Raw genomic sequence first — 22,050 nt, forward strand, 5'->3', positions numbered from 1 at the left:
AGCTGGATTTTCACAGGCAAGCCAATTCTGGTCTTTTGCCGATAATTGGGCAAAATATCAGAATTGGGCTGCCTGTCTAAACGCAACCATTTTGCACTACTTTTTAGGCCAATGGGCCCTAGTCAAAAGTAGTACACTATATTAGGAATTTTTACTTGACAGTACATTTTAGGTTATCGTGATAAAGCAAGTACTTTTGTCTTCAGTTGGAGTTCAACATTTAATTAGTTCATGAACAATTTTCATTGATTCTCTTGATTTCTGTTTTATTTATTTCCCATTGATCATGGAAGTCTGAGCTACAATTGAATTCAACCCACGTACACTTTGAACCCTGACCAACCTAGCTGTTCCAGGTGAGATTCTCTCCATCTGCAAGTCCATTTCTACCTAAAGAATAATGTTCCGGACTTAATCAACAAAGACACACAGTATAAAAATCAACTGACCCATGTTTCAGTCCACCTCAAACTGCCCAATTTTGACTTACGGCCAGACTACAGTCCCTTCGTTGGCTCACTAATCGCCCGCGAACAGCTGGCCACTTAACCTTGTGACCGCAGAGGTCTGGGACAGCTGAATGACACTCAGCTCGGTGAGTGAATGTGGCTTGGCAGACTTAGGTTGTATTTCAAATGGCACCCTTATATGGTTCACTACTTTTGACCAGAGCCATAATTTGGGACTCATATTTAATCAAGGCTAACGATGCATCCCCAGGTGGGACTGGGCGGGTACAAGCATTAATCACGGTCCTGAGCAGGTCTGCCGCTCTCTACCTCACGTCAGCGCTTCCGTCCAGCCGGTAATGAAAAGACATTGATCAGCCGCACAACATTGGGAATATGGTCGTATTATACAGAACTGTCTTAGGGAAACTGAGCAAACGGTGGGGGGGTGCTGAGAGGGTGCAATTTACAAGGTTGTTGACCTACAAGCCGTGTGTGTGTGTGTGTGTGTGTGTGTGTGTGTGCTATGTAAATGGTGTGTGTGTGTGCAGTATTAACAGTTGTGTGTGACTGGAGTTTATTTAAGTGTGCCTGCCACAGGCATGTGTTTTAGGTCTCTCTTCAAGCTGTAGGTTTTCATTCCGCCCGTGCACTGCAGTAATATGCCTTTTTAATGTGAAATTGCAGTGCCCATTCACACATACTCAAAACAATCTTTCTAGACGTGTACACTTCTATTGGCCTTCTTGAGAAAAATCTCTCGCCGCGGAGAGGGCCTTGGCTCCAACTGCTCATTAACTGAGAGACAGAAAAAACAACTGATTCAAAGCTTACACACGCAAGCACACATTCCTCTACACACAAACAGCACGGACACACACACATTCTCCCCTCATCTACTCTCTTCTTTTTCCATCTGAGTGAACCCAGTAAATCTCGGAGCTCAGAGTGCCAACGCTGCACATTTGTCGACCCCAGTGCCTCGGAAAGAGGATAGAAAGAGAGAATTACCCAGTCAGACAACCTGCAGTAGGAGAACAGCCTCTATAAATATAGCCTCTCCATCCGTCTGACACTGAGTAACATGCTAAAACTCAAACACTGACTACACACACAGAAGGAGAGATAAAGGAAAAATAGAGATGAATGGGAGGGGGAAAGAGATGAATAGAGCGAGTGAAAGAGAACCAGTGTTGATTATACTGACAGAATAAAACATACTGTATGGACTGGAGAGAGAACCATATACCTGAAACTTACACAATGTCAGAGACGCATAATGAGCATCCTAGTCAATAGATGCTAACCCATTTGACATTGAAAATGTGCATTTACCAAAATGTATTATTAATATACTACATATTTTGCATTATTGTGTGACTGAGTTATGCTTTGTCGAGTGGCTATTTCCCTGGTCCTCTCTTATAAATCCATTGAATTACCGAGCATGGCCCGTCTACCCCCTCCTTCCTTCCTCCCTCCTCTCTTCCTGAAGGAGTAATCAATTAAAACCCTGTCCGGTGCACGCTGTGTCAGCACTTTCTCTGCCCCTCTGTCATTTTTCTCTTGCGTATATCAGCACCAGTGTCCGTTGAGGAAGGCAAGGATGGTAGAAAAATAATACTTTATTTCGGGATGGGAAATGTTTCTATACATGTGTGTGCCAGAGAGTCAGTCCAACTCCCAGCTTGAGGTTTCCACTGAAGGGAGGAGATGCGTCAGTTTATAGAGCGAGCAGGAGATGTGAGATCTTCCAGGAGCTGTCTCAGGTCTTTAAAATAACGATAGGAAATATATTTTAGTAAGTATATGTTGAATTTGGAAAATATGAAAATATCGAAAAATAAAACTCCCATCAATTGTCAACCATATTGTGCAATATAAAAATTTGTGTCATTCCAATCATCCAAGTCATTTGTGTGTTCATCTTGAGGTTTGAGGATCACTTTCCTTCACATTCCTCTTAAAGTTGCTGACCTCACATACAGTATATTAAGATTTCACTTTGGAGCTCAATGAGATCAGCCTTCTCTATTAGGACCTGCCAAATTCTATTAGGTGACTGTTTGATGGGTCATTATTGGATCGACCCTCCACTGTAACACAATTACTGGCAATTACACTGATTACACACTAATGCAGTTGCCCAATCACAAGGAGCGCTACACACCGTAGGACAAAAAGTGGAGATTGGTATACACTGGCAACCCACTGACAGATAAGGCCTGGGGAAGGAAATGGGGCTGTTAAATGGGAATTCATTTGGTGCCTCAACTGATCTGAAATCGGCTGCATGTTATTTAAGGCCTTTCAATTTGATGCCCATGAAACAAATGACAGAATGAAAGATTAGATATTATTTTCATTCCTCTAATCCGCTTTGTTCTTCTTTCTATCTCAGAGACGAGGCCAAGTTCAGTTTGTTTGACCCTCCCACCTTCACTGTCACCAGGGAAAACCTCTGTCTGTTCACACACTCATTCCTTGTCTTTCCTTGTAAAAGTCAGTCTCTCCCCCTCCCTCCTGGTCCCCTGTTTCAGTAAATGATGCAGTCTTTCTTTGCCTTTTTTTCTTTTCTGGGATTTGACATCAAATAAAACAGCCCTATCCATCTGTCTATTTCCCTCTCTCTCTTTATCTCTCTCTTTCTGTAAGTACTGCAATCTTCCCAATCTCAGGTTGAATTATCCCATGCTCCACTTTTCTTATTGCCCTTCCTGTTCACCTTCACTTCTTAAAGGTCTTTTGAAAAAGCCTCATAATTCAGTACAATTTACTTCACCCTGTACAGTCGTTGAACCATGCCTTTTTGGATTCTTCGCCCATAAACTCATCGCGCCCCATCCTGTTCCATTTCCTCAGAGGTCATTGATAGACTTCAAGAGAACATCTTGAGATGTTCTATAGTCCTCTCCAAAGAACCCCCCTCATCTTGACAGGAGGGTCCCTGACAATAGCCCTCTTGGACTAAGCCCCAAATCATTCCACATCCTGCTCTTTCTCCCCTACATCTCTTCTCCCTCATTCTTTCTCTTCTCCTCTGCCCCATCCTCTTCTTCCTCAGAAGAAGTCCTTGGAGGCAGCCTCGACAAAGTTGGGAGCGGACATGAGGATGGCGATGGTGCAGATGATGTTGAACATACTGAAGGCCACCAGGCAGAGCCGGTCAATAACAGCTGCCGCAAACTTCCACTGGTCGGCCACGCTCTCCGTCTCATCCTGTTCACGGAAGCGGTCCGCCATGTAACGCACCTCCTCCAGAATAGCCTGGAGCTGGGGATCACCTATACCCCCTCCCGAGTACTGTCCTCCAACCCCTATTCCAAAGCCTCCGCCACTGGAAATAGTGCTAGGGCAGCCCACAGTGTCCTCGTTGGGGGTGGGGGGTGGTGGAGGGGGGCTGCCTGCTACTCGAGGAGGCCCGGCTGAGATGCTGTAACTCTGGATGTGGTCTGGGAGCAGTGGGGGGTCGTCCAGGTTCTGGAAGCCGATGTAGAGCAGGTTTCCGTTGTTGTTGGCGCTGGACTGGGCGTGAAGGTGGGGTTGACCCGCGTGCAGGGGGCCAGCCTGGAGAGGGGCCAGGTTTTGGGGGTGCAGTGGGTTGAGCGTGGGGTCTGGAGGGTTAGGGATGCTACCGCTCTGGGAGCTTGAAGAGCAGCGCCGTAAGTGGGGGGCGCAGGGTGGTCGCTCTGGGTCATCACTCTCCCCTGGGCGCTTCATACGTAGGAACCATGCTACCCACTGCAGTAGGACCACATTAACCTGAAAGGAAGAAAAGGGAGAATCAATCAGAGAAGGATGCTATAATATAGATACATAGCAAGGGAGGAAAACGCGTCTAGTGAGGAATACACTTACTCTAACAAAGGGTAGTGCACTTGGTAATACACTTGGGGAAAACCTTTAAGCCAGTTAAAGCTTGACACAGTGGGTTGTGTGTGCGGATGCTGGTATATTCAACTTGACCTTTAGTATTCAATGCTACTTTCATGAGCACAAGAATGAGAAAATTGCCTAAGGCAGGAATTTTACAATTACCTTTTGTGGGATATAAAGCTATATTTAAATTCTAACCACGGAATTAATTAAGACACAGCGGCATCTGTCTCCTCCTTACATATCTTTTATCCCTTTTTATATCTAGACCAAAACCAGTCTTTACATACCGTCTTTTCTTTTTATATCTGAAAGGGCTATGGGGTAAAAACGTGGTACATTAAAACCCGCCTCGAGAACTAGTCATTGCTGCGGTATTTTCTTAAATTCTGCCTATGGCTCTGTGAAAACCGAGCAGTTCAACAAGTCCCGGCTTTGGGACGACGCTCACCTGGGTGAACCAATCACAAAGCTTCACAGTAATACTTTGGCATGTATTCTCTCTGTTCACTTGCTTTTTATCGCTTGATAATTTCACCAGTAATTTCTTCTTGCATGTTTTGCTCCAATTGCTACTGTCTGCTGCTACTATTATACATTAGTTGGTGAAGATGTTTTCTAGCAAGTTATCAATGTGCATAATATATTTAAAGCGGAGAGAGGCTAGGAAAAAAATATGAAATGCCGATCTGCATTCTGAATGCAAGTTTTGAGAACACAGACAATTCCGCTGCTTCCTTAATTTATATACACTCAGTGGTTCGCTCCTACAGACAGTCACGTGGCTGTGGCTTGCTATATAAAGCAGGCATTGAGGCATTCAGTTACTGTTCGATTGAACGTTAGAATGGGAAAAATTAGTAACCTAAGTGACTTTGAGCACGTGGTAGGCGCTTCGGTTTCAGTATCTCAGAAACAGCCGGCTTCCTAGGCTTTTCACGCACAACAGTTTCTAGGGTTTACCGAGAATGGTGCGACGAACAAAAAACATCCAGTCAGCGGCAGTCCTGTGGGCAAAAACAGCTTGTTGATGAGAGAGGTCAGAGGAGAATGGCAAGAATCGTGCTAGCGAACAGGCGGGCCACAAACAGGCAAAAAAATGGCGTAGCACAACAGTGGGGAGCAGAACGGCGTCTCGGAACGCACAACTCGTCCACTCCGGGTTCCACACCTGTCAGCTAAAAACAAGAAGCTTGTTTTTAGCTCCAGTGGGCACACGATCACCAACACTGGAAAATTGATGAATGGAAAAACATCCCCTTGTCCAACGAATCCAAGTTCCTGTTGCGTCATGCTGATGGCAGAGTCAGGATTTGGCGTAAGCAACATCAGTCCATGGCCCCATCCTGCCTGGTGTCAACGATACAGGTGTATATGGAATGTTTTCCTGGCACATTAGGTCCCATGATACCTATAGAGCAATGTTTCCATAACCAGGAGAATTCAGGCTGTTCTGGATGCAAAGGGGGGGGGGGTCCAACCCGTTACTAAATGGGTGTACCTAATTGAATTAGAGGGCTATGCCGCTGGAATTTATACACTGAGTAGGTGAAGTTATGGAGATTGTACTCCTATTAAAGAGACGGCGAGAGAGACAGTTCTTCGGTTTAGGGTTATTTAATGTTGATTGGACATTAACAATGTTTGCAATTCTGTGCTATTTCACTCAGCTGTGATTATCCAATTAACTGTCCATTTATCCGCCAACCGTGATGTCCTAGCCGTGTCTAAATCATGGCTTAGGAAGGCCACCAAAAATCCTGAAATTTCTATCCCTAGCTATAACATCTTCCGACAAGATAGAACTGCTAAAGGGGGCAGGGTTGCAATCTACTACAGAGAGAGCCTGCGGAGTTCTGTCATACTATCCAGGTCTGTGCCCAAACAATTCGAGCTTCTACCGTTGCCGCTTGTTATAGACCCACCTTCAGTCCCCAGCTGTGCCCTGGATACCATATGTGAATTGATTGCCCCCCATCTATCTTCAGAGTTTGTGCTGTTAGGTGACCTAAACTGGGATATGCTTAACAACCCAGCCGTCCTACAATCTAAGCTAGATGCCCTCAATCTCACACAAATTATTAAGGAACCTACCAGGTGCAACCCTAAATCCGTAACCATGGGCACCCTCTTAGATATCATCCTGACCAACTTTCCCTCTAAATACACCTCTGCTGTCTTCAACCAGGATCTCAGCGATCACTGACTCATTGCCTGCATGCATGATGGGTCCGTGGTCAAACGACCACCCCTCATCACTGTCAAACGCTCCCTAAAACACTTTAGCGAGCAGGCCTTTCTAATCGACCTGGCCCGGGTATTCTGAAAGGATATTGACCTAATCCCGTCAGTAGAGGATGCCGGGTTGCTCTTTAAAAGTGCTTTCCTCGCCATCTTAAATAAGCATGCCCCATTCAAAAAATTGAACTAAGAACAGATATAATAGCCATTGCTTCATCCCAGACTTGACTGCCCTTGACCAGCACAAAAACATCCTGTGGCATTCTGCATTAGCATCGAATAGCCTCCACGATATGCAACTTTTCAGGGAAGTCAGGAACCAATATACTCAGTCAGTTAAGAAAGCTAAGGCTAGCTTTTTCAAACAGAAATTTGCATTCTGTAGCACTAATTCCAAAAGTCCATGGAGAATAAGAGCACCTCCTTCCAGCTGCCCACTGCACTGAGGCTGGGAAACACTGTCACCAGCGATAAATCTACGATAATTGATAATTTCAATAAAAAAAATTATACGGCTGGCCATGCTTTCCACCTTGCTACCCCTAACCCGGCCAACAGCTCAGCACCCTCTGCAGCAACTTGCCCAAGCCCCCCCTGCTTCTCCTTCACCCAAATCCAGACAGCTGATGTTCTGAAAGAGCTGCAAAATCTGGATTTCTACAAATCAGCTGGGCTAGACAATCTGGACCCTCTCTTTCTAAAATGATCTGCCAAAATTGTTGCAACCCCTATTACTAGCCTGTTCAATCTCTCTTTCGTATCGTCTGAGATCCCCAAAGATTGGAAAGCTGCCGCGGTCATCCCCCTCTTCAAAGGGGGAGACACTCTAGACCCAAACTGTTATAGATCTATATCCATCCTGCCCTGCCATTCTAAAATATTCGATAGCCAAGTTAACAAACAGATCACTGACCATTTCGAATCCCACCGTACCTTCTCCACTATGCAATCAGGTTTCCGAGCTGGTCATGGGTGCACCTCAGCCACGCTCAAGGTCCTAAATGATATCATAACCACCATCGATAAAAAACAGTACTGTGCAGCCGTCTTTATCGACCTGCCCAAAGCTTTAGACTCTGTCAATCACCGCATTCTTATCGGCAGACTCAAAAGCCTTGGTTTCTCAAATGACTGCCTCGCCTGGTTCACCAACTACTTCTCAGATAGAGTTCAGTGTGTCACATCGGAGCGCCTGTTGTCCGGACCTCTGGCAGTCTCTATTGGGGGTTCCACAGGGTTCAATTCTCGGGCCGACTCTTTTTTCTGTATATATCAATGATGTCGCTCTTGCTGCTGGTGTTTCTCTGATCCACCTCTACGCAGACGACAAGATTCTGTATACATCTGGCCCTTCTTTGTACACTGCGTTAACAAACCTCCAAACAAGCTTCAATGCCATACAACACTCCTTCCATTGCCTCCAACTGTTTTTAAATGCTAGTAAAACTAAATGCATGCTCCTCAACCGATTGTTGCCCACACCCTCCCGCCCGACTAGCATCACTACTCTGGACGGTTCTGACTTAGAATATGTGGACAACTACAAATACCTAGGTGTCTGGGTAGACTGTAAACTCTCCTTCCAGACTCACATTAAGCATAACCAATGCAAAATTAAATCTAGAATCGGCTTACTATTTTGCAAACAAAGCCTCCTTCACTCATGCTGCCAAAAATACCCTCGTAAAACTGACTATCCTACCGATCCTTGACTTCGGCGATGTCATTTACAAAATAGCCTCCAACAGTTTACTCAGCAAACTGGATGTAGTCTATCACAGTGACATCCGTTTTGTCACCAAAGCCCCATAAACTACCCAACACTACGACCTGTATGCTCTCGTTGGCTGGCCCTCACTACATAATTGTCGCCAACCCCACTGGCTCCAGGTCATCTATCAGTCTTTGCTAGGTAAAGCCCCGCCAAAATGATTAATCATATCACTTTAGTAAATCATTTTTAAAGGGTTAATGACCTTAGATTTGAGCATATTTTGCCTCGATTTTAGAAAATTCTCAATTACCTCATTTGTCATTGATATTACCATCACTACTCCTCCTGGTGGTGCAATGTTATCATAATGGTACAAAGGATTTCAAGTAATTAAGCTACCATATTAGTTGATTTAGAAGTGGAAGATGGACCCAAATACATTTTAAATTAAATAAAATTCTAAAATTCCATGCCCAAATGCCACTACAATTCAATAACGACCCACACGCGTTTGGCCAGTTGCAACAACGAGAAAATGGCTATACCAAAGGGGTATGGCAAACCAAGACTTATCTTGTTAGCATTAGCCATAATGGGGTAAAAACTGTTTCATTGTGGTATACCAGGAGACCAGCCATGGAAGGTTTGGTGGGTTAGCGCATGGCACTAAGAGTGCCGTGTTTTGCTATGGGAAATGCTCATAGTTAGTAATGAATGGCGGCAGGTAGGCTAGCAGTTTAGACGTTGGGCCAGTAACTGAAAGGTTGCTGGTTTGAATCCCGAGCCTCCTAAAGTGAAAAATCTGTTTGTGCCCTTGAGTAAGGAAAATTGCTCCATAAGTTGTTCTGGATAAGAGTGTCTGCTTAATGACTAAAATGTCAAATGTAACTGTCTTTGGACAGCATGAGGTCTGGCCTTACCCATTTGGGCATCTGGCCTCCGTTTGGGTCGTGGTGATGATACTGCAGCACCACCGTTGTAGCTATGACTGACATCCCAACAATGATCATAGTACTAGCAAAGTACTGTCCTGAAAGGGGGGCAGGAAAGAGAGAAAACAATTAGAGTAGAGAGAGGAAGCCATTTGTAATAACAATAATGCTAACAGTGGTTTTCTTGCTGATCATGACATTTTTCTTGGGCTTTAATGGGCTGGATTTGTGTTTTAGTAGTCAAAGGGGGGCAACTCATCTGTCTGGCTGCAGTGAGCTCACCGTACATAATTTCCACCATTGAATCTTTACGATTTATTTAGTCAATTACAGTTAAGGACAAACAAATGGTTAGATTACCAGTGCCTAACCAACATGTGGGACAATTATTTCAAACACACACACTACACTCTTAACAGACATACAGTGAGCTCCAAAAGTATTAGGACAGTTACATGTTGTTTTGGCTATATACTCCAGCACTTTGGATTTACTTCTACAATAATGTGGATGCTACCATGATTACGGATAATCCTGAATGAATCGTGAATAATGATGTGAGAAAGTTAGACACACATATCATACCCCCATAAAATTCTAACCTCCCATGTTATTGTAAGGGTGAGGGGTTAGCATGTCTTGGGGATAAGATAAGTGCCTCTAACATTCTCACTCATCATTATTCATGATTCATTCACGATTATCTGTAATCATGGTAGCATTCACATTAATGTAGAAGTATTTAGAAACACATTCTATTCTTATTAACAAAAGTGACTCCAAAAAGACACAATACATTATTTAGAATTGATTTCTATTAGTCCCAAAATAATCTGAAACAAACCGCAAATGCATCCAACAAATTTGTGGAGTCACAAGCTTGATGTAGACATTGCGTGCTATCAATATGGGACCAAATACTTAATTTTTTTCTTCTTTAATACATATATAAGTGTATTGGTCTGCTTAAAATGGGCGGACTATGCACAAAAAGTGCTGTAATTTCCAAATAGATGAAAATACACTCAAATTAAAGCTGACAGTCTGCACTTTATCCTCATAGTCATTGTATCATTTCAAATCCAAAGTGCTGGAGTACAGAGCCAAAACAACAAACTGTATGAGAACACACCTATGAGAGGGATGGAATCTGAAGTAGCTGGCATGATCTCTGCCACCAGCAACATGAAGACTGTGAGCGAGAGCAGCACAGTGATACCTGAACAGAGAGAGGAAGATATTGAAAATGTATAAAACCGTGAGTGGCTGCTGAGCACAATCTCCATTTTAACTGACATGGGGTAATAAAATGTGTGTGATACTCAGTACAACTACAACACACACCACTCCTCACACTCCTCACACATTTATTAACATCTGTGCCTCAATCAGGTTTGATCCCGGGCAAGCCTCCAGAAATCGACATTTGTAAAGATAAACCTTACAGGCATCTCGTTTGGCAAATATTTTATGTTCTTTGCCAGTCAAGCCAACGTAATTGATTTCAACTTCATACGAGTAGATTTGGTTCGATCTGATGCAAATTGCAAAGTGTGACAGAGTAATATACTCAAAGTGAATTACTTTTGGACCATTCCTCTTCTTCAATTGCCCTTAGTAGAGCCTTACTTCTAACCCACACATATGCTTACCCTATATTAGCAATCCATCTACCCCGGCTGTCTCTGCTCCCTCTCTCTTCCCCATCTCACTCTTCATTCACCAGATCTAATCTTCATCTCCTCCCATTACCTCTGCCCCACTTTCTTTCCCCCCCCCACATTTTCCAAGTGCTTTCTTGGCATAACTGGTACCGTGCAGAAGCAAGCCGATAAAACAAACATCTTTCAAGTGAGTCGGCCCTGTTCGCTCAATAGATTAAACAAGTGTCACTTCAAGGGTCGAGAGGAAATGTAGAATTTAACTTTAAAGAATGTCACAGAAGAGATGGACAGTGGCTCTCATGTAAGGCCATATGCTTATCTTGGCAAGCCTGGTTGATACCAAACTCCAAGTCCTCCTGACTTCAGCATCTGGAGAGGCTCCTTTTGATGTTGGCACCCTATTCCCCATGTAGTGCACTACTTTTGACCAGAGCCCTTGTCAAAAGTAGTAGATTAGAAAGGGAATAAGGTGCCATTTGGGCCGCAGATGGTGCCTCAATAATGAAGGGGGCTGTGCTTTTACACTGGTTGGTTCCCCTCTATGTCCGTCTCGCTGAAACACCCATACAAATAGCCCGTGAGCACTGCCCCCTTGCTTTACAACTGTTAGTTTTCAAATCTAAACAGAAAGAGGTCTCAACTTCCCTGGGCGAATATTTTTGGGGGTGATAATCAATCAGCGCCAAGGCAAAACGGGGTGCAATTTCTACCCTTAACATGAGACTCAATGAGAGTTTAAAAGAAAACTGCCTCTCCACACCACGGTGGGTTTTGGGTACATAGCTTGTGTTGCACAACATAACCGGGTATCAGCCAGGCTGTATCTTGGCACCAAATTCCTTAAAACCTGTTCATCAAGCATGGTATCAAGCTGAATTCCTGGAAGGCTGTGTGTATGTACGCTCTCTCTCCCTAATCAATTCCCGGGCTTAATTATATCAATAGGTTAATTGGCTGTGGTGTGTGAGGGATTATGCATATTTTCCAGTAATACAATGCACTGTAATGCATCCTCAAATCAGGTTAAAGGTTTTGCACATCCCCAAAACTCTTCTAGGTCTTCTTTGTTTTCCTCCGCTCTTTAGTTTTCACCCTTTACTAGAATCAATCTACTCTCTCTCCCCTGTCATCCTTTCTTCCCCATCACCATTATTCCCCTCCCATCCTCTTCTTATTCCCCTTCACTCTCTAATGCCTTTCCCCTTCTCCTCCTCTCTATGCTGCTGTCCTCCATCCTCATCTCTGTTTCTTTTAGAAAAATATCTATCCCTCTTGGATCATCCACCCTCTCCTCTCTGCTCACCCAGAGAGATCTTCTCCCCAGAGTCGGCAGGCAGTAGGAAGATAAGCAGGGTCATGGAGGACAGCAGCACACAGGGGATGAGCAAGTTTAGAGCGTAGTAGAGAGTGCGCCGGCGGATGGTCACAACGAACGTCACATCGGGGTAGGGCTCCTTACAGCAGTCATAGAACACCTCGCTACGAGTGCCTGGCACTCCTTGAGTGAGTGAGGTGAGAAAAAAAGAGAAAAAGTAAGGGACAGAATAAAGTGGGAATTTTCATAAAACTTCTAGCTTAGTTAACAATTTAAGTTGAACAATTGATAACAGAAATTTAGGAGGGCAGTCCAATCCCACTCACCCACTAGGTCCCATTCCCCGTTGGACATGTAACCGGAGATGTCGGCCTCATTCATTTGTAGGTCCATCAGCCAGCCATCGTACGTCCATGAGCCAAACTTCATCTCACACTTTTGGATATCGAAGGGGAACCAACGTACGTCCACGTTACATGTGCTCATGAAAATCCCTGACATACAGGGAACGAGATTGAAAAAAGGGATGCAAAGAGTGACATATAGGAGATATACACTGAGTGTACAAAACATTAAGAAGCTCTTTCAATGACATAGAGGTGAAAGCTATGATCCCTTATTGATGTCACTTGTTAAATCCACTTCAATCAGTGTAGATGAAGGGGAGGGGACAGGTTAAAGAAGGATTTTAAAGCTTTGAGACAATTAAGATACGGATTGTGTATGCGTGAAAAGGCAAGACAAAAGATTGAAGTGCTTTTGAATGGGTTATGGTAGTGCCGGTTTGAGTGAGTCAAGAACTGCAACGCTGATGTGTTTTTCACTCTCAACAGTTTCCCATGTGTATCAAGAATGGTCCACCACCCGGACAGGACATCCAGCCAACTTGACACAACTGTGGGAAGCGACTGTGGGAACGCTTTCGACACCTTGTAGAGTACATGCCCCAACAAATCGAGGCTGAGGGCAAAAGTGGGTGCAACTCAATATTAGTAAGGTGTCCCTAATGTTTTGTACACTGTGTAGACATCCATACAGTGGGAGATTGTGAGAGCAAATGAGAGACATTTTACTTGTTGTTCACTTACAGTATGTGCAAAGGAACATTTTTAAAAGTGTATCTTCTTGTTCTGGCACCTATTTTTAAGCACTCTGGAGGAGGGATCAGTACTTAACCACAGTTAAACATGACAACAGTACAAGAGTGAGTGACTACGTGTCAATTATCTCTCCCTCTTACCATATTGCACTTGTTCACGTCCCTTCACTGATTTTAAAGGAAATGACTGGTGTAAATTCCCTCTAGCCTGGCCCCTGCCTCCACCAATCCAATGCTTTTAGATTTGTGGAAAGTAGTGGATGAGTCTACACTTCAGGAGAAAGGAGATATATTGGTGGGACGCACCCAGAGAGTGCCATATAGAAAGTGACACTGATCTCTACTCTGCAGACAGCTTATCCAGACTATTCAGATCAACTTTTTCATTATACAGAACCACACACAGACACACAAAGTACAACACAATCGATGCACAGAAAGATCGCTGTCAAAGTAAAAACTGAAATGAACAAATCAAGCCTGTTGAGTTGTCCAGTAGTGCACACAACCAAAATGCCAAAGTAGTCTTCCAAACAGCACTTAAAAATATGAATTATGAGTCACAAGACATGCAAATTAAGCTTTAGAAAAACAGAGAAGGGTCTGAAAAGCAATTTTAATGGTTTAGAAGTTGACAATCAAACCAAATTAAATCCAGCATTAATTAGAAAACGTAGTCACTTCACATATCAAATTCCCAATGCAAGATTTAAAATGTAGTTTCATTCAGTAGTTGTTTTTTCCCCGCTCATAATGGCATTGCTTTATAGTCTCTGAGCCGTGAAATTGTCAAGAATGAACAGTCCAATATACAATTCACCTCTTTGTGCTGTTGTAAGGGCTCTGTAATAACTTATTGTTTTCTCTAGATTCATTAAACCTAAAACTAAACCGATTTAGCTAAAAGCTACATTTACTTCCATTTGCAATTCACTGCTCTCCTGCAGCTCTGTAACAGATCCTCTAAGCTAATAATTAGGTTACTCTAAAAGCTGATCCGACAAGCAACAATGCTTGACCAAAATGTCCTTTAAAACTGCAACCAATATCTCAAGATTCTTTACTTCATACTGTATTTTTTATCTTAAATCTCTGGAGAATTCCCTGAAAAACAACCTCTGCACAGGAAACAAGATGGATCACCCCAGCATTCAAAATCTATTTCCTTTCGTTCCCATAGTGTTTGTCCCAAACGGCACCGTTTGGGAACCAGCCTAAGACACCATCCTGCCAATACACCATGCATCATATCTGAGCTATATTTGAAAACTATTTCCAAATGTTACCATCCACCTAAAGTTCTATCATATATCTCATCTGAGCTATGAAAACTATTCCTAAACCATTAAAAACCACGAGAGCTCCAGAGGGTTGCTGCTTTTTAATTATTTACCCAGGAGTCAAGCTCCCAAACCCTCCCTGGCATACAGAGCCCATAGTCTTTTATCTCCAAACCAAAAGGAGGCCAAATGGACCCCAGTAATTACACAGGCTTTTATGACGAGAGGCCAGATCAGATCTTTGATATTCTGTATAGTATAGCGTTCCTGTGTGTGTCGCAGTCCCAATTCTCCATGCACGACATCATCATGATTTCAACCCAAATGGCACCCTATTCCCTACGTAGTGCGCTACTTCGACCAGCGCCCTATGGGACCTGGTTAAAATGTGCGCACTATATAGGGAATAGGGTGCAATTTGGGACACAGCCCCATATCACCCCTTCTGACAACATTTAATTATCCAACTGTGTTTATATTCACCACCTTATAAATAAACATATCCACTGAATAAGAAATGATGGAATTTTTTTGCACCCATTCCTTGACTTGACTTCAAAAGGCCATTTTGGTTTAGTCTGGCACAAGGGACTGAACCCCAGAAGTCTTTAATGTGAGGTTGGGGGAGAAGTCTGAGAGGATTCAACCAATTTGGTCTTAAAATTTGAGAGGGGTAAATATCTCCCATAGAGAAGAAACACTGCACATTGGGATTTGTTGCTACAGTAGCTGAGGATGCTGTTTCAAATATTGATGTCATAATTAAGAATAATCGGAAACCCAGAACTAAAATCTTGCGTAATTGCGTCAGATGCTCAATTAAGTTCTTGGTGCAGATGTGTTAGAAAAGATATTCGAACGAACAGCAGAAGCAGATCGGTAGCTCCACCCCACTCCGTCTGCAAGTTTTGGACAAGTCTATGGGCCAAATGTCCCCTCCCCTTCAGAAATTCAAAAGATGCGAACACCTGCGAAATCGTGATTTTTCCAACTGATCAGTGACAAAATCTGGGCACCGGAACAAAGTTCTCTGTTAGTTGTGTGATCCCACAGTCTGTTGACAGACACTGTGACACCATTTATGTTACATGTGTCTGTCCACGAGAGATTATACAAAACAGATAGGGAGACACACATACCCACTGATACAAAAAAGGCCACTACCAAAGTTAAAAAAAATATATATATATATACAGTACCAGCCAAAAGTTTGGACACACCTACTATATTTTTGCTATTTTCTACAGTGTAGAATAATAGTGAAGACATCACAACTATGAAATAACATATATGGAATCATGTAGTACCCAAAGAAGTGTTAAACAAATATATTTTATATTTGAGATTCTTCAAAGTAGCCACCCTTTGCCATGATGACAGCTTTGCACACTCTTGGCATTCTCTCAACCAGCTTCATGTGGTTGTCACCTGGAATGTATTTAAATTAACAGGTGTGCCTTTAAGTTAATTTGTTGAATTACTTTCCTTAATGCATTTGAGACAATCAGTTGTGTTGTGACAGGTAGGGGTGGAATAATAAAAGACCAAGTCCATATTATGGAAAGAACACCTCAAATAAGCAAAGAGAAATGACAGTCCATCATTACTTTAAGACATGAAGGTCAGTCAATCAGGAAAATTTCAAGAACTTTGAAAGTTTCTTCAAGTGCAGTCGCTAAAACCATCAAGTGCTATGATGTAACCGGCTTTCATGAGGACCGCTACAAGAAAAGAAGACCCAGAGTTACCTCTGCTGCAGAGGAGAAGTTCATTAGAGTTAAATGCACCTCAGATTGCATCCCAAATAAATACTTCACAGAATTCAAGTAACAGACACATCTCAACATCAACTGTTCAGAGGAGACTGTGAATCAGACCTTCATGGTTGAATTGCTGCAAAGAAACCACTACTAAAGGACACCAATAATAAGAAGAAACTTGCTTGGGCCAAGAAACACAAGCAATGGACATTTGACCAGGGGAAATCTTTTCTTTGGTCTGATGAGTCCAAATTTTAGATTTTTCGTTCCAACTGCCGTGTCTTTGTGAGACGTAGAGTAGGTGAACGGATGATCTCCACATGTGTGGTTCCCATTGTGAAGCATAGAGGAGGAGGTGTGATGATGTGGGGCTGCTTTGCTGGTGACTGTCTGTGATTTATTTAGAATTCAAGGCACACTTAACCAGCATGGCTACCACAGCATTCTGCAGCGATACAGCATCCCATCTGGTTTGCGCTTAGTGGTACTATCATTTGTTTTTCAACAGGACAATGACCCAAAACACACTTCCAGGCTGTGTAGGGGCTATTTGACAAAGAAGGAGAGTGATGGTGCTGCATCAGATGACCTGGCCTCCACAATCACCCGACCTCAACCCATTTGAGATGGTTTGGGATGAGTTGGACCGCAGAGTGAAGAAAAGCAGCCAACAAGTGCTCAGCATATGTGGGAACTCCTTCAAGAATGTTGGAAAAGCATTCCTCGTGAAGCTGGTTGAGAGAATGCCAAGAGTGTGAAAAGCTGTCATCAAGGCAAAGGGTGGCTACTTTGAATAATGTAAAATATATTGATTTGTTTAACACTTTTTTGGTTACTACATAATTCCATGTGTTATTTCATAGTTTTGATGTCTTCACTATTATTCTACAATGTAGAAAATTGTACAAATAAAGAAAATCTCTTGAATGAGTAGGTGTGTCCAAACTTTTGACTGATACTGTATGTAATATCAACAGAGTAGGAAAGATAGAAAGGGACTCACCTGGAGGGAGATACTCCGCGAAGCCACTGGAGTTGACCAACACGTTGGTCTTGAAGGTGGAGTCAAAGTCATCGTCTGCACTGAGGAAAGAGAAAGGAAAGGGTGGATCAAACTCTGGACAGTAGTGTTTTAAAACCATAAAACACATGCATGTGATGCATGATGATATGAATAGGACCATAGGTGTATTACCTGTTGTAGAGGAGGATGTCTGGCGTCCACACCTGGTCAGTTGTGAACCGAAGGTTTTTCACTCCAGGGTATTCAGTCTGGTTCCACTGAAGATAATGATCAAACCAGCTCTGGAAGATAGACTCAGACTGGATATATTGGACATGGCAATTTAATTCAACTTCAACTGAATATATAACTAAGAAGGTCCACTGAGAAGGATACAATACATTCACTCTCACTCCGACAGCTGTTCACTTGAAGCTGTGCTGTGCTTACCATCCGAAGCCAGATGTTAGTGGTGAGGACCTGATTCTTCTCATCCTATAATATGTAAATCATTTTGAGTCAATTATTCTTCTAAGGAGCTATATTGAGAGACATGCCTCAAAGAATTCTGAATCATTTTTGAAGTTGCAGTGGAATATTTACTTTAACAGAGCAGAGTTTGCACAGGTATAGACGAAGACACCAACAGACAGGTCGACGTACTGACAAGCAGACTGATAAAATAACATAAATGTAATATGAACATTGATCCCTACCACATCCATGATCTGCATCAGACTGATAGTGAAGAAGACTGTGAGGGAGTGTGAATCATTGCCCACCGGCCTCTCCATTCGATTGTAGTCCTTCAGAAGGTTCTTCAACAAGGTTCTCTGGTGAGGGCCCTGAATCGACACTGAGTGAGGAAGGGAGGAGAGGGAGATGGAAAGAAAGAGAGAAAAGGAGAGTAGAAGATTTCAGAATAGAGGTGATGAAGACAAAAGAGGGGCCATGGAAAGGGGAATATGTACGGAGAAGAAGGGAGCAGAGAGAGAAGATTTAAGAAAAGGCGATATAGAAGAAAAAAAAGAGGACCGGCATGAAGAGGACCGCCCACTGGGCACAGATGTAATTTCAATGTCTAGTTTTGATTTACATTTGGTTGAGTTATCAACTAATGTGAATGCAACGTGAAATCAACAAAAGATGTCACCATGTCATTGATTGAATTTAGGTTAAAAGTTGGGTGAAATTTTTTTTAAATCCCCTTACGTTGATGACTTTTTGCAAATCCAATCAGTTCTCCACATTGATTCAACATCATCACATTAAATGTTTTTGTTGAAGTTATGTGAAAACAACGTTAATGCAACCAGTTTTTGCTCAGTGGGAGGAGAAAGGAAAATGGACAGAGAAGAATGGAGCAGAGAGAGATGGAAGGAAAGAGGGAGAAGGAGAGTAGAAGATTTCAGAAGCGAGGTGATATACAAAAGAGGGGGCATGGACAGGAGAGGAAAGTATGTGGGATAAGTAAAGATGAAGAAGAATAGCGGAGGAGGAATCGGGGAAATTAGTGGAGGATGAGAGGAACCTCAGCGAAAGTTGTAGGCACACCTTCTCAATGCTTAATTAATGAATAATCAAGCAGTTTCGTAAGTGTAAAACCCGTGAAGCACTACAAATTTAAGTAAGCGTGGGTGAATCATTAAATAAGGCATGATGTTCAAAGGATTTGCTTCATAATAGTGTTGTGGAGACTCATGTTACAGTCAGGTCAAATTATTGGCACCCTTGATCAAAAAAAATGAACAAAAAATAATGTATAAAATAAATAATACAAATACTGAGCTATATTGTATGCTCCAAAAAATTGGGACATTTTGTTTAACTATTAATAAAAACAATTCTCAAAAAGATAGGGGTCATAGTCATTATCACCCCTCCTTTCAATAACTCGACTTGCGAGGATATGAGCCTTTTTCTAAAATGTTTTATTAGATTGGAGAACACATCTTAGAGAGATCTTAGACCATTCCTCCATACAGAATATTTCCAAAGAGCTCTATTTTCATGTCATCTGACCACAGCACCAGTTCCAATCCAAGTTCCAATGCCATTTAGCAAACTCCAGGCATTTACATTTGTTGGAGGACATGGAAATAGAGCTCTTTAGCCACACACACCAGTGGTAGGTTTTGTGTCCAAAGAAAGATTAATATGCAGAAACTAACCCTATACCTACTGTCAAATGTGATGGACCTTTAATGTTATGCGGCTATTTTGCATCCACTGGTCCTGGGGCCCTTGTTAAGGTCAACAGCATCATGAACTTTACACATTACCAGGATAGTTTTGTCAAAATCCTGGTTGCTTCTGCCAGCAAGACACTGACACTAAACAAACATCAAAACCCACAAAAAAAAGTATTATTTGGCCACAAAATCAACAGTCTCCGAACAAACCTGTGGTTTGAATTGAAGGTGGCAGTCCATAAATGCAAATGAAGGATATCAAGGATCTGGAAATATTCTGTATGGAGGAATGGTCTAAAATCCCTCCCAATGTGTTCTCCAATTTTCAACTGTAGCTAGTATTGACATTATAATTAAATCCCAATGGATTAGTTTCCATGAAACAGCTGCCGGTGTTGGCTTCCGAGTTAGAGCAGTGTCCTTAGCTAGCTAGTTAAACATTTGGCTATGGGTTAGCACTGGCAGTATGGGATTATGGAGAGTGAATTAAATTGTTTCTTCGTCATCTTGCTAGGTAGTTACCTAGCTGTGACCATATGGCTAGTATCAACAAGGGCTTTCTACAAAATAATAACATTACTGCAGCTAGCTAGCTAACATTGAAATCTAGACCATAAACTAAGCAGCACCTTCTGGTTTGGAGTATTTTAACGAGGCTTAGTGGCTGACGACGTCAAGGTCTATGCTGTGTGATCACAAAAGAGATTGACTGTCGACACTCTGTTCAGAGGTGCTAAGTAAGTACTGTCGGCAGGCAAACATTTGACAATCCGATGTGTCAGCTAAAAAGTCAGTGGATTTTAAATATTTTAGATGTGACTTAGCATATTCTTGTCAGCATCTTTTATATATTACTTTATTTTTTATTTTTATGTAACTAGGCGAGTCAGTTAACAACACATTTTTATTTACAATGACAGCCTACCCCGTCCAAACCCTAACCCAGACAACGCTGGACCAATTGTGCACCGCCCTATGGGACTCCCAATGACGGCTAGATGTGATATAGCCTGGCATCGAACCAGGGACTGTAGTGACGCCCACTAGCACTGAGACTGCTGTGCCACTCAAGTATTGTCTTGTCTAGAGTATTTGCTTTTGTCTTAACCTCCTATCCCATAACTTTAGTCCTACTATTTTGCCCTATATGTGTTTAGTTGTTGCGTGTCATTTCAAATCCATTTGGTGTACAAACAGATATTAAGCGCTCTGTCAGTGGTCTGTGTACTTCTAGCTGTTTTATTATCCTTTACCACTATGTGTCAATAGTCCCAAGGACTTTAACAATTTTTCACCGGGAAAGTAACAAGAATCTCTACAAAAGGTTACGGTCAGGAAATGATTCACGATTTTGCGTTGAGGAAAGTTCAGTAGCTCTTTACATAGTTGCAGGGCAGGCAGCCTCTGATATACTGTAGTAATACCTCTCCTCTCCCTTAGCGACCTATCTATCCTGCTGCTTACAGCTATACTCTGCTCTCTCTGTTGCAGCAACATGTCCATATATAACAACATAACAAGGAAGCAAGATCGAACCAGATCTATAATGGTATTCAATTGACGTGCCACCATTGATAATTGTATGTTCCCTGTTGGTTCAATCCAATTGATACTGCACAGATTTTGGAGAAAATAGAGGGTGAAAGAGTGAGGGAGGTTGTGAAATTTATGATTGCAGCGTTTTCTCTAATAAAGCATGTCTCCCCATCTCTCTCGCTTTATATACCAACTCTCTCTCTTTCTTTTTCTGTCCGTCCCTGCAACAGACAACATGTATTTTACGTTGAGGACCACATCACATCAGGTTCTGAATAACTGTAGACGTCTGTATTCACTAGGCACACAGGTAGGCATATACACACAGACCAACATAAAACAAGAGCACAAACACTGAGAGAACACAAAAATACTCACACACACATACACTTCTCAATCCTCCTCTCCTCCTTTCCAGTGATCCTTTCCTAGTCTTTCCCTCTGGCTTTGTAACTCTAATCTTGCAATGTAGTCTGAGAGTAAATAGAGAGGCAGACCTACCCTGGACCAAAGCAGAGAATCCACAGACAACCAGAGCCACAGAGCACCACATTTCTAATGGAGCTGAGACAGACCGGCTTTGGAGGGTCCTGGATATAGGGATAAGAGGAGAGGCGGCACGGACAGGGAGATTGGATTCAAAGGCAGGAATTCCCCTGATTCGCATCCACAAAGCATGAGAAGGAATGAATGAGTTAGTCAGAAAGAAGGGTATAGAGAGAGAGCAGGACAGAGAGATAGGGGGTAGGAAATGAGGTCCAGAGCCTAAGCTCGCACATGCCGTCTGGAAAAATGCAGTGAGTGAGTGGAAGAAAAAAACAACTGATTGATTCTAGACACAAGTCAGCTCTCCCCCCACTCTCTCTTGCTCTCTCTCTCTCCTATCCCCCTCCCTAATCGTGTCCCTCTGCTTCCCTGAGAGGTGGAGCCAAGGAGGAGAGCATGAGAGGACAAAAAAGGATGGGGACCTTTTTAAGAAAAATAGCCCC

The 22,050-nt window shown here is 42.7% G+C and overlaps 1 protein-coding gene across 1 annotated transcript; it reads right to left on the reverse strand.

Annotated features, from left to right (window-relative positions):
* Positions 1-2,058: 2,058 nt before the first annotated feature.
* Positions 2,059-21,854, reverse strand: LOC139372567 (neuronal acetylcholine receptor subunit alpha-7-like). Its single transcript, XM_071112310.1, has 10 exons — positions 21,563-21,854; positions 18,050-18,189; positions 17,784-17,828; positions 17,526-17,635; positions 17,334-17,413; positions 12,518-12,685; positions 12,180-12,374; positions 10,345-10,431; positions 9,201-9,310; positions 2,059-4,211 (listed from the first exon to the last, which is right to left on the reverse strand). Exons 1-10 carry the CDS (start codon positions 21,726-21,728, stop codon positions 3,510-3,512), a joined length of 1,803 nt encoding a protein of 600 aa, XP_070968411.1. The 5' UTR covers positions 21,729-21,854; the 3' UTR covers positions 2,059-3,509.
* Between the last annotated feature and the right edge of the window lie 196 nt (positions 21,855-22,050).

Source organism: Oncorhynchus clarkii, chromosome 18 (genome assembly GCF_045791955.1).
Source record: "Oncorhynchus clarkii lewisi isolate Uvic-CL-2024 chromosome 18, UVic_Ocla_1.0, whole genome shotgun sequence".
Classification (NCBI taxonomy): domain Eukaryota; kingdom Metazoa; phylum Chordata; class Actinopteri; order Salmoniformes; family Salmonidae; genus Oncorhynchus; species Oncorhynchus clarkii.